We start from the raw sequence: 13,048 nt of genomic DNA on the forward strand, positions 1-13,048 counted from the left end.
AGCCCCGCATCGGGTTCTCTGCTCTGCGGGGAGCCTGCTTCCCTCTCTCTCTGCCTGCCTCTCTGCCTGCTTGTGATCTCTCTCTGTCAAGTGGATAAATAAAAATCTTTTTAAAAAAATTTAAAATAAAATCTTTGCTTCTGTGTGTTTTTAAAAATTTTCTACACAGCACACATACAACTTATGGAATAATAAATGATTTCCAAATAGAAGCAGCCAGCCAGGAAGCTGACACAACAGACGACAGTAACGAGTGATGATCATGAGTTGGGAAAAATGACCTCCTACTTGGGTGAGGTACTTGCTAGGAGTGACATATTTTATGACACTGGGAAAGGTGGAATTAGCTCACAGTTGAGGGAACAGAGAGAATGAGAGAATAATTTGCCCATCCCGCATTTGGCAATCTGAATTCGAGTTGGCGAGCTTACAGAAAAGTCGGTAAGAAAATGTGTGTGCTGGGCCCACAAAGGTAGATGGTTGCAGTGGAGGGCAAAAAGAGGGCCCCAGAATTGCAGTGAGAGAAGCTGAGCTGTCGGCTCTTCTTTGCCTCTTACCCTGGCTGGAACAGTTGAGCTTTCCTTCTCCCGCAAAATCTCCCGGTAGCTAAAGGAGGAGACGCTACTGCTGTCCCCAGTCTGGGTCCGGCTGGGCGAGTTCATCTCTGAGAGAACCAGCTCCTCGAGGCCTTGGGCAGAGAGGGAAAAGAAACCTGAGTCCCAATCCCCCAGGGTCCCAGGGCAGCGACTGGCAGGAAGAGGCAGAAATAGATTTGACAGAGATGGAAAAGAGGTGAAGTAACACTCGGGCATGGGAAAGGTGGAGGCAGACAGTATGACAGGGAGAGGCAGAAATGGAAAGAGGAGCTGCCTCTCTGGGCAAACACACACGCCAGAAGAGAAAAAATGGTGATGAGGCTAGAAGAGAGTGGGCAGTGTGGACATGTCCGGGCATAAAGGGACATCCGCACTTGGACTTGGCGTGTGCACAAAGGGGACCCACAGCTGGGGAGAGCACGGAGCAACGCCCACACGCAGAGAGAAAACTCAACAGGCAGCGAGCCACAGCAGAGAGGCCAACAGAGATGGGGCATAAGGATACAAGTCAGCAGAGACGAGGTTGGGGAAAGATGGAGACAGACATGTAACCATGACCCTAAATCTTCTTTTCATCTAATGGACAAGGACAATGTATGGCACCACCATTGGAATCTGCTTGATTCATATATTAATCTGTAGCAAAACAGAAACTAAACCCCTCTACAAAGAGAGGTCATGGGTGCCTGAGTGGCTTAGTTAGTTACACGTCTGCCTTTGGGTCAGGTAGTGATCCCAGGGTCCTGGGATCGAGCCCTGCACCGGCCTCCCTGCTGACAGTCTGCTTCTTCCTCTACCCCTCCCCCTGCTCATGTTCTCTCTCTCAAATAAATAAATAAAATCTTAAAAAAAATAAAAAGAGGTTACTTCAGGAGACAGAATGCCTCAGGGAGAGAGAGATTGGGTGAGAGATAGATCCATTTTTGCCATGTCACTTAAAGCAGGCCCACTGAGCTTGGGCCTCTGCTCCTGCAGCTGCTTCTACATATAAGGGATGGGGGCTGACATCCCTCCCCCCAAGGGTCTCCAGCAAGAGCCAGTGGCTGCAGGGGGGAAAGGGAGCAAGTTTTCTCTGAGCCTGTGATATGGGAGATGCACCAGAGCCCTAACCACTGCATCCTATCTATTTATTTAAACATATTTATAGGCCATCTCCTTCTTAAAAAAAAAAAAAAGTCCAAAGCAACTCAAGGTTTCCGGTTGCATCTTCTGCCTGAAGTGGCAGAAAGAACATGGATTTAAGCCACATAGTGAGAAAGCCGCAGTGTTGCTGTCTGAATGCAAGTCTGTCTCCCTCGCTCAACCCCGGGCTCCCAGAGGACAGAGTTTTGGGGGGTTTCCTATCAAACATGAGCATGGGGGCTCAGTCCACATTTACAGAATGAGAGAATGGATACAGGAGATTTAGAGATACCAAGTGAGGTGTGGGGATGTGTATGAGAGGGTTGTGGGGATCCAGACAGAGACAGAGGAGAGAGAGAGAGAGAGAGAGAGAGAGTGAGTGAGTTAAAGGGACAGAGAAGAAAAAAGCAGCAGGAGAAAAAGGAGAGAGAAAGAAAGCAGGGAGAGAAAGAGACAGAGAGAAATGGCACATAGTGGTACAGAGAGACCAAGAGGAGAGACAGAAAGAGGTAACGCAGAGAGCAAGAGAAACAGAGGAGAGACAGACAGACCGAATGACCAAGTTCAAGGTGGACAGCAAGTGCGGAAGAGCCTGGTGGAGCAAAGTGCAGCAAGTAGCCCTGGTCCTGGAGACCTCCCCTGCACCCTGCCCCCCAAGCACCCTGGCGCCCCCTGCCCTCCCGGTCCACACCAGAGCGGCTCTTGCTGTTGGTAAGGATGTCCTGCAGCCGCTCCTGCAGCTTATCAGCCCTTTTCCGCTCCAGGTGCAGCTGCCGCTTGAGGTCCTTGAGCTGTGGGGAAGAGAGAGGGGAAGAGGCAGGCTGAGGCCCAGTGGTCCCATGAGCAGGGGCCTGTGCCTGGCCATCTCCCCATCATACCGCAGCACTGCCCTTCTTCTCCAGGATCCGCTGCCCATCCACTGTGTCCTTCACCTCCTGTGGGGCGGAGAAAGCACGGCTGGTGACAGCAAGAAAGGCTGGGTGCGGTGCCTTTCCTCCCTGCCCCAGGTCTCTGTGCTGAGGCCCAGGGTGTATCAGGGACAGTGGGGGGGGGCGGGGGACCAGGGACCTGTTTCAGGTTGCTGATGGTCTTCAGGTGGCAGTCCCTCTCCTCTTGGGCCTGCTGGAGCTGATCCCGCACCCCCTGCAGCTCCTCCTCCTTGCTCTGCAAACCAGGGGGCAGCTCAGGCCTCTGCCTGGGCAGCCTCCGTCCTCCCTCCAGGGCCCGCCCCCCGGGGAGAGAGGGACACCGGCGGGCCACGGGCACCTTCAGCTCGCCAGCGTGCTGCTCCCGGCACTGCTTGAGGGTTTCCTCTTGCTCCTGCTGCTGCTGCTGCAGGGATTCCTATGAGACAAGGGTCGGGTCCAGCCATGCCCCCCCCATACCCCCAGGACGCTGTGGCCGGTGAGGGGCGTGATGGCAGGTGTCTGCAGGCAGGCAGGAGCCACTCCTGCGGGGACACCGCACGCCCTCAGGCGGGTCACACGTGGGGCACGTCTAGGGCTACGCTGTCTGTGCCACAGACTGACACACACGCCTCGTTTGATTTGATTTCACAAAACACATGACACTTGCTGTGCACCAAGAATGTTGTAGGGGTTTCACGTCCATTAACTCGGTTTATATAATCTCCCCGTCACACCCACGTGGCTGGTACTATGATTTTTTTTTTTTTTTAACTACTGATGAAGCACACAGGCCCTAGGCCAGGTGAGCTGCCCATAAGGAGCAAGCGGCCCAGCCAGCACTTGAGCCCACACAAGCGGCCGCCTCCAGCCCCCGCACTCCTCACTACTGCACGCCACTTCCCCTTGGGTGTTATGAAGAGTTCTTCCCCACGACGGCAGTAAAAGTCCTTGTTCGCATAAAATCAGGATATTACAGTAATTTCCTAACAGAAGCGGGTTTGGAAGGAAGGGATGCCTTTTCAAAACTGCACATATGGCCTTCTGCCTCCCTGGTGGCCATCCCCTGATCCCCTCTGGAAGGCCGCCATGGAGCCGGTGGGGCTGTGGGGCTAGCCAAGTCCAGAGCACTTCAGAAAGTTCCAGGGCCTGACCAATCCCGCTCCCCTGGTGTGGCATGGGTGTCCCCCACCCTGCACCGCCCCACCAGCCCTCTGTGCCTCATCAGCCACCAACTCACCTCGGCCTCTTTCAAGCGTCGTTCAAACCAGCCCTTGGCTCCATCCATAGAATGTACCTGAGCTTGAAGTTCTTCCACGGTCTGCTGGAGATTCTCCAGTTCTCGAGTTCGGGCCTGGGAGAGGGTAAACTGTCAGGACAAGGTGGGCAGACGAGGGGGGCTCTGTGCCACCCCCGAACCCATCAGCGATGCTGTGCTCCCTGAGTTTTGAGACACAGAAGGACCTTGCCATCCACCCACCCACCTTCTCCTCACGGATCTGCCCGCGGAGCTCCTCCTCTTGCCGCTTCTTGTCTTCATGCAGCTCTCGGAGCTCCCGCTCGTAGCGCGCACGCACCCCCAGCACCTCCTTCTCATGCCTCAGTCGGACCGCGCCCAGCTCTTCCTTATGCTGGGACTTCTCCTGCAGCGTCTCCATAGCCAGCTCGTCCAGCATGGCCTTCCGCTTTTCGGCACTCTGGAGGCAGGGTGATGCCCATCAGCCTCCTCCCTCCACGTTAGCTGGAGCCCCCCACCCTCTCCCCAGACCCAGCAAAAGAGCCCAATTCAGCCTCCTCCCCATTCCCACAGACCAAGCTAAGTCACTCACCTATCCTCATGGCACTGGTCACTTTCTATCCCTTGTTGTTTCCAGGCATTGGCCCGCACCACCCGCTCCCTCCCCACAGACCAGGGCCAAGCCTTTCCACCTTGCAGAGCTGCCCACCTTCCGAGCCTCCTGCAGCTCATGGGTCAATTGCTCCTTCTCCTGCCCGATTTCTTGAAGTTGCTCCAGAAGCCGACTATTGGCCCGCAGTGACTCCTAATGATGGGACCAAAGAGAGGAGTCTGACAAAGAGCCCCCAGCAGATGATTGTTGCCCAGGACACCTCTGGTGGACGGGTCTCCCTTAACCCCAGTAAAGTTAGTATTGTTCTCTTCTTTTCTAGATGAGAAACATGGCAGACGCTGCTCATGGCATCTGTGTTTCGTGTGTTCTACCCCCTGCCCCGCCCCGGTCCCTAGCGATAGATTCCGTAGTCGGACTGTCGAGCTGACTTTGCCCTGCCTCCCCACAGTGAGGCATGGCCTCACCGATTAATTTCCGTATGCGGAAGTGGTAAGCATGAGGTAGGTTATACTCATAAAGGAAAGGGGCATGCTGGGCCCTTTCGCTCTTCCCTCCTTCCTTCCACATGGAAAACAAACATGATGAAGTGGGGGCCTGGGCAAGTGTCTTAGCTACCAAGATAGAAGTCTTTCATTGAAGGTGGTGACGTAGAAGGAACCTGGGACACTGGTCGTGGCGCAGCCATCGTTCCCTCCCTAGACAGCCCACCTGGACTCTTCCATGAGGGAGAATTAGCCTTCTATCTGATTTAAGCCACTATGATTCCAGTTGCTACCATGGGCTCAGAATGGCTATCCTGTCTAACTGAAGACGCTCAGTGTCAGCGAAGGAGAGCAACACAGTCTAGGACACAAGGTGCTAGTGAGTTAGGAGACCAGACCGGAACCCAGATCCTCCCGACTCCAGTCTTCCCCCACCTGCGCCTCATGGAGGGCTTCCCCGAGCCCACACGAGGGAACTGGGAGAAGCCAGGTCAAGGCCAGAGATGTCACCTGCAGTTGGGAGTTGAGGTCATCCTTCTGTCCCATGAGGTCCTCATACTCAGTCTGCCGCTGCTGCAAATCAGCCGCCAGACCGGCATTCTCATCCCGCAGTGTATTGAGTTCTTGGGTCTTTGCTGTTTGGATCTGGGATGAATGGGGGTGAGGGGAAGCAGAGTGAAAAGGGCCCCCAGGGGGACAGCCACAGGGTTTGAGCCTCCCGGTTCCAGGGAGACAAGGAGGGAGGCAGGAAGAGAGCCAGGAGGAAAGAGAAAGAATTTCAAAGGGAAAAAGAGATCAACGGGGGAATGGATAAAGTAGTCTAGTCACACAGCAGAATAGTAAACAGAAATGAAAGAACAGACCAGTGCTACATATGGATGAGCCTCACAGGAAAGAAGCCAGGCACGAAAGTGGGCATCTGATTCCACTACATGAAGTTAAAGAACAAGTAAAACTAATCTATGCACTAGAGGTCGGTGGAGTGATTTCTGGGGAAGTATCGATTAGGAAGGAGTAAAAGGGGCCTTCTGGGGACTGCTGAAAACGCTCTACATCTTGATCTGGGTGGTAGTCACATGGAGACAGACAGACAGACTGCCAGACAGATAGGATTCATCAAATGTACACGTAAGGTTAGTACACTTCTTATACTTTACAGGAGAGAAACTAGAAAATGCAAGAGAAGCAGGGGTGAGTGGCCAGAGAGAAGAGGGGTGGAAGCCATCGGAAAGAGAAGCTGAGAGGGGTGCCTGGGTGGCTCAGTGGATTAAGCGTCTGACTCTTGATTTTGGCTCAGGTCATGATCTCAGGGTTGTGAGATCGAGCCCCGCATCAGGCTCCGGGGTGGGCATGTAGCCTGCTTAAGATTCTCTGTCTCTCTCTTTCCCTCTGCCCCCTGACCCACTCCCTGCTGCTCCTCCAGTTCTCACTCTCAATCTCTCTCCCTGAAAGGAAGGAAGGAAGGAAGGAAGGAAAGAAGGAATGAAGGAAGGAAGGAGCAAAGGATTAAGCAGAAACAGAGGCAGGAGAATGGCATGAGATCCAGACAGCCCTGCCCTAATGTGGATCAGAAGCAGGAGGAGACAGGAGGCTGGAGAGGGTCCAGCAAGGGCTCCCAGGTATCCTGTACCTGCTCCAGGGCAGCCAGGCTGGTCCTCAAGGCGTTGTTCTCAGCCAAAAGTCCTTCTACTTGTTCCTGTGCATCTGCACTCTGGATGGACACCTGGCCCCACCCCCACACCAGGTGAGAGTGGGTCCAGAATGGTGTGGGGGGGGGCAGGACCCACCCATGGCCAAGAAAGAAAACACCCACGGGCACACGTACCACGAACCAGGGGGAAACAGAACCCCTGGGGCCTTTCCTGCTTGTGTAAAACATGCTGTGGTGACCCCCACCCCCGCCACCTCCCAGAAGCTGCCCCATAGCACGTACCTGATCCTGTAGGGCTCGCAGAGCTGCTGCATGCTCCAGGCGCTCCCCCTGCCGCTGATCTCTCAGTTCCACCAAGCTCTGTAGGGACCAGGTCAAGGGAGCCCATTCCAGACCTCAGCCTGCCCTGATGTGCTTATAACCGCACAGACACCCCTCTCTGGCCACCTGACAGCATATCCCCAGCACGTGAGGGTCCCAGACTACCCAGCCATCAGACTTAGGCTCACCTGAATTCGTAGTAATTACCCCCAGGGGCCTCAGATCCCATATCCCAGGACTAAGAATCTTAGAAGAACACCTAGGCTTTGGGGGAGTTCAATCTCATCCCACCCCCTTCCATAAGAGGTCTCACTCTCACCCAGATTCTGGCTCAGATGCCCTAGGATTCTTGGACAAACTTAGCCTACAGGAACTACAACTTCACCCAGATCACTCCTGACCCCAACACCCAGGGGTTTCAGACACACTCCAGCCCTGTGTCTCTAGCTCCCGAGAGTCTCAGGGTCTGCCCAAACTCATAGCTCCAAACCCTAGAGGTCTAAAACCCATACAGTCTCCTAGTTTCCACCTCCTGGTGAGGTCTGACTGACCACCCCCGCCCCCAACCAGCTACTTTTGTCCCTAGTTTCTAGGGATCTTCAGACCCAGGTAACTGAAGACCCAGCCTTACCCAGACTTCCGTCCCCAGCTCTTAGGGACCTTAGACCCACAAACCACCGTGTCCCTTAATCTGTGGGATCTCAGACTCACCTGCTCTAGGGGGAAGCCTGGAGGCTTAGAAGTCCTCTAGCCCCTAACCCTTGGGACCCTGAGACCCACCAAAAATTTTGTTTCAGTCTCTGGATGTCTTAGACTCACCAACTTTTTTTATCCACAGCCTCCAGAGGTCTCAGGACCACTCAGCCCAAGTGATCCCACTTACCTGTTGTCTCAGCCCTCCAAACCAGCCCCCAGCCCCTGAGGGCCTCACATACAGTCAGCCTCTAGGCCCACCTGTCCACCCTTGAAAGTCTTGTATCTATCCAGCTCCCACAGGTCTCAAAGTCCCCAACCTCCAGGGAGTTTCGGCTCATTCCAGCTCCTGGCCCCAGTCCCTGGAGACCACAGATTTCTCCAGACTCCTGCCTCCAATCCCGCAGAGTTTCTGATTCATCTGAACTTTGGCACCCCCCCAAGTCCTTAGCCCCTCTGAGATCTCTAATTCAGGCAGACTCAATAGGCCAACTCCTAAGGCTCTCGGGGTTCCCTAGTTCCCATTTTCCTAGCTCCTGGGACCCACCTAGTCCCTATATTTCCAACACAGGAACTACTGGATTCCCCAACTAGTCTCCACAGACCTCAGGGATCCCTGGACCCCCAGCCCTGGCTTTTACCCCAGCAACCCCCGAATCCAGCCGCTCACCTGATTGGCAGCCTCGAGTTCCTGCTGCAGCTTCTGAGTGCGAGCCAACTGGGCTTTGAGATCTGCTTCCTTCCTTTGCTGTAACTCCTCAATCTTATTCCTGGAGGGTGATGGGGGGGGGCACTGACCTGACTGTTGACCATGGCCTGAGGCCCTATCTCCCACCTCTGCCCCTGTGGCCTTCAGGCAATCCTGCTGGGGGCACTGTCCCCACTGTCTGCCCATACGCCCATCCCTGCTAGTTACCGGCTGTCGTTGAATAGTGTCTCCTTTTCTGTCTGCAGACGGCAGAAACTGGACCCAGAGAGACATACATGGGTCAGTTCCACATGTTGGTCCCCCCGCACCCGCTGGTCCCCCCAAACCCCTCCCCTCACCTCAGGAAAAAAAATTTACCTTTCTTGTTTCTTTTTCAGTTTCTCAGATAGCTGGTTGGGGGGACGGGGGTGCAGACAATTGATAACATATTAGTAAAGACAAAAATAAATTTAGTATTTATAGACACTTCTCACTAGTCCTTTTCGGAAGCTGGAAGTTACTTATGTTATCTTGTGGAATCCTTGAAATAGTCCTGAGAAGCGAGGATTACTGGTTTTATAAATGGGGAAACGGAGTCTCGGGAGGGTTCAGTAATTGGGTTGCCCGGGTGGTCAGTAGCAACAACATGATCTCCACCCAGTTCCCTTAGGCTCCAAAGGCCAGCATTTACACCCCCAACATATGGACTGACAGCCATGTCACAGAATGGCTACAGCAGGAGGGCCTGGAAAGCAGGATCATGACTGCCAGCTTCATCACTTGATCTTCAGTATCCAAGTTAAGAGCCAGCAGTCTATAAATGCTTGAATGCATGGACGGATGAACAAGGAGAGCTGCGAGGACTCAGAAGGGAGGGATGGGGCTGGCCATCCATGAGACAGAGGAACCCTATTAGCCCTATTCTATACTGAAAGCAACTGTGAAACATAAATGTGCGTCTCTCCATTTCAGATGAGGAAACTCAGGCTTTGTGGGGGGTGGGGGAGTACTCTGGTCCTTCTTCCCAGCCAGGAGAAGCATGGCAGGTGGGGAGTTGTAGGGGGACAAAGTCCAGGGAAAGCTCAGCAGCCCCACCTTAGCAAGTTCCTCCTGCAGCCTGGATGTTTCTGCCTGCTTCGAGCTCTGCAGGGGAAGGATGAGGGAGGGAGTTAATATGAGCAAAGGGGGAGGTAAGACCTGTGCCTTCCCCTGCCCTCCTGCCTCCCTAATCTGTCCGCCCACGAGTTGGTGAGATCACAGACATCTCCGTGGGACTGCAGGCAGACCTAGGGCATCTGCCTGCGTCCTGACACCCCAGCCCCAACAGACACAGAATCACCTCCAAGCCTTGTAGTTGCTCCCAGAGCAATCTCTTTTCTTCCTTCTCCATTTCCCATTTCAACTCCACTTCTGCCAGTGGCATGGGGGCTGGGACAGTGGGGGCGGGGCCCCCCGGGGGGTCCCCTTGGCCCTCACTGGCAGCTTGGGCTCTCCCAGCCTCTTTCCCATAGCGTTCCTGCAGGGCTGGGGGGTAGAACAGAAACAGATGATGGAGGAGGTGTTCTCTGAAGACCCCTGCCATGCCAAAAGCAGATGGAAGAGTTGGCCTTGGATCCCTCAGGCAGAAGAGACCCTGCCCCAAATGACCAAGCGCCTACAAAACAAAGGCTCAGGTCCATCCACACTCCTCACAAATCTTTTAAGCTCTCCCATCCACTGAAATCCCGTCCACAGTTTCCCCAAGCTCCACCCCCTAACCCCCAGGACCCACCCACAGCCCTCCAAGGTGATGATCACCACCCTCCACCCCAGCTGCTTACAGCTGAATCCTGTAACCAACTGATCCTCAACCAAATCTACAAAGCCTCCCTCCTGATCACCAAATCAGCACCTACCACACCACAGGCCTCAGCTGTTCTCCAAACACCCCCACACTGGGACCCTCCCACACTCTACCAAGTCTCCTTGGAGCCTTGCTCCCAGACCCCACATTCAATCCGGGCTTAGAGTCTTCCAAAAGCTCCTTCACTCACTCTCTCCATTTAGCAAAGAGCTCCTTTCTGGTGTCCGATCTGCTAATCTGTAACATTCGCTAGGTACCAGGCACTGAACTCAACCCAGAAAGATACCACCTCATCTTAGCTCTACTTCAGTCTCCCACGTGGTGGACATCCCCACAAGCACCCTGGAGACGAGGAAGCTTTGACTCAGAGGTGAAATGGCTTGTCCAAAGTTATACGCTGGTTCACAGCCAGGCCCAGCCTGATTCTGAAGTCTTTTCCCTTCCCAGCGGGAAAACACCCTACTCAATCCCCAAGGTCCCCACATCCCCAAGGAGGGTCTGCTTGCACCTGCCACATTTTTCTGCAAGGCCGTGTTCTCCGCCTGCAGTCTCAGCAGCTCGCCATCCACAAGACCCCCAGCCTGGGCAGTGCCTGCCCTGGCAGCCCCATCCTTCAGTTGCTGGTTCTCCCGCTCCAGCTGCTCCATCTGGCTGCAGAGCTGAACAGGGGAGGAGTGAGGGAGCAGACAAGCAGAGAATCAGAACAATATTGGCTGCAATATACCCAGCGCTTGGCAGATGCATTTTACAGTTGGCGTAATTCCCATAATGCCCCTGCATTAGGTAGGGTGCCGTCGTAACTCATTATCCCCACTTCACAGATAAGGACACGGAGGCACAAATGTCAAATGACTCTGAATTCACCCATCTGTTAAGAGGCCAAGTCAGAGAGGGCAGAGGCCACTGAGGGCAATTTTCTGCTTGCCCAGTCGCAACCTTGCAGTTACAATCCAAGACCTCTGGCAGGCTCCATCTGGAAGCTGCTGGTCCAGGTTGTCAGCATCACAAATAGCCCCACTGCCAGACCCCTTCTGTGAGGGTGGATCTGTGTCTGGGAGCCTAGGCACAGACAGCTTTCCGGGCATTTCCAAGGCCGGCACTACCCACAGCTCCTCATCGTCAGCCCTCAGCCTTGGAGAAACATGCAAAGCGAATAAAACTAGGCCAGCCCCTTGCTCAACTCCTGGCTAAAAGAGTTCTCACAGGGGTCCAGACAAGATCCTTTGTCCCCAGGGCACCTGGGTGGCTCAGTCAGTCAAGCATTTGCCTTTGGCTCAGGTCATGATCTCAGGGTCCTGGGATAGAGTCTGAAATCGGACTCCCTGCTCAGAGGGAGCCTGCTTCTCCCTCTCCCCCTGCCTGCCACTTCCCCTGCTTGTGCTTTCCCTCTCTGTCAAATAAATAAATAAAATCTTTTTTAAAAAACAAGATCCTTTGTCCCCATTTTCAGATGAGAATACTGAGGCTCACAGAGAATTTTTATTCTCTTGCCTGGGATATTTTCTACCCAGAACACTATTCCTTTCATCTAGTTCTTCACATGACTGGCTCCTTTGCAACCTTCAGTGCTCTGTTCAAATGTCACCCTTTAAGTGGTATCCCCCAACACAAATTCTGAAACTCTCCAGCACAGCGCTCTATTCATTTCTTTCTTACCTAGTACTAATTGTGATTAAATTGACCTAGTATGTTCGTTTTTTTTTTTCATGGTAAAGACTGCTTTATTGGTGGCAGTTAGTATAAGTCAATAAGTATTGATCCCCAAAGAAGAACTCATTTATCAGTTACTGGTCCATAGAGAGCTGAAAGAAACTGATCCAACTGCCTGCTGAGATGATAAACTGAAGTCAATCCTGCCTCTTGGGAAATGAAGCCATAGCTAGCTGATATATGGCATATGCTGTTCCACCAACTGTAAGCGTCATAGTAGCTCTAAACAGGAGGGCTTCAGCTACTCCACCCTTTAGATGCAGTGGAATTCCATTATCCTCCTGAAATAGCTTATGTTTCTCTGGAACTTTATTTTCAATCTGCCTGCGTGAAGCAGTACTTATGGTCCTCTGGGCAGTCTGATGAAGAGCCAGCAGATTCCGCAGCATCTTGGCTCAGTTAATACCCACCCACCTCGACAACCAACCACCAAGAACGAAACTCCCCACCTGACCTAGGATGTTCTTAATTTCTTAAAACTGGGCAGATGTTTGGATTCTAAATTGTGATTGATGATTACACTTTATTTTGTAACATAAGGTCACAAGCACAGATCCTGAAACTAGCCTGCTTGGATGTGAACTTCTACTCTGCCATTTTTTAGCCACGTGACCTTGAGACAAATGGCTTCACCTCTCTGGGACTTGGTTTTCCTCATTTGCTTAGTAGGGATCTTAATAATATCTCGTTGGCCCATTTTAAGAGTAAATGAGTGAGGGGTGCCTTGGTGGCTCAGTTGTTAAGTGTCTGCCTTCAGCTCAGGTCATGATCCCAGGATCCTGGGATCGAGCCCCACATCAGGCTCCCTGCTCAGCGGGGAGCCTGCTTCTCCCTCTCCCTCTGCTGCTCCCCTGCTTGTGTTCCCTCTCTTGCTGTGTCTCTGTCAAATAAATAAAATCTTTAAAAAAAAGAATAAATGACTGAATAACATAAAGCACATCGAACAGGACTGGGCATGCAGTAAGCACTACCTAACTGTCAGTTACCTATACTAGCATTATTTTTAATTTTTATTTTATTTAAGATTTTATTTTTAAGTAATCTCTATCCCCAACACGGGGCTTGAATTCACAACCCTGAGATCAAGAGTCACACGCTCTTTCAACTGAGCCAGCCAAGCGCCACTATTATCATTTTTTTTAAGATTTTATTTATTTATTTGACAGAGATCACAAGTAGGCAGAGAG

General features: G+C 52.8%; 1 protein-coding gene across 2 annotated transcripts in view; it reads right to left on the bottom strand.

Moving 5' to 3' along the window:
- Positions 1-13,048, bottom strand: part of LOC111150448 (GRIP1 associated protein 1) — a 23,776-nt gene that overhangs the window by 3,790 nt on the left and 6,938 nt on the right. For both annotated transcript variants that reach the window (XM_022507916.1, XM_022507915.1), the window contains exons 6-22: positions 10,660-10,810; positions 9,648-9,832; positions 9,404-9,451; positions 8,687-8,718; positions 8,537-8,584; positions 8,291-8,390; positions 6,889-6,966; positions 6,586-6,678; positions 5,466-5,600; positions 4,570-4,665; positions 4,108-4,320; positions 3,864-3,977; positions 2,985-3,062; positions 2,787-2,882; positions 2,597-2,653; positions 2,410-2,509; positions 558-688 (exon numbers count right to left, since the gene is read on the bottom strand). In XM_022507916.1, the coding sequence (XP_022363624.1) occupies positions 558-688; positions 2,410-2,509; positions 2,597-2,653; positions 2,787-2,882; positions 2,985-3,062; positions 3,864-3,977; positions 4,108-4,320; positions 4,570-4,665; positions 5,466-5,600; positions 6,586-6,678; positions 6,889-6,966; positions 8,291-8,390; positions 8,537-8,584; positions 8,687-8,718; positions 9,404-9,451; positions 9,648-9,832; positions 10,660-10,810 (1,755 nt within the window). The remainder of the gene's footprint in view (positions 1-557; positions 689-2,409; positions 2,510-2,596; positions 2,654-2,786; positions 2,883-2,984; positions 3,063-3,863; positions 3,978-4,107; positions 4,321-4,569; positions 4,666-5,465; positions 5,601-6,585; positions 6,679-6,888; positions 6,967-8,290; positions 8,391-8,536; positions 8,585-8,686; positions 8,719-9,403; positions 9,452-9,647; positions 9,833-10,659; positions 10,811-13,048) is intronic.

The sequence above is a fragment of the Enhydra lutris genome, unplaced genomic scaffold (assembly GCF_002288905.1).
Source record: "Enhydra lutris kenyoni isolate GAN:26980312 unplaced genomic scaffold, ASM228890v2 scaffoldscaffold23, whole genome shotgun sequence".
In the NCBI taxonomy this organism is placed as follows: domain Eukaryota; kingdom Metazoa; phylum Chordata; class Mammalia; order Carnivora; family Mustelidae; genus Enhydra; species Enhydra lutris.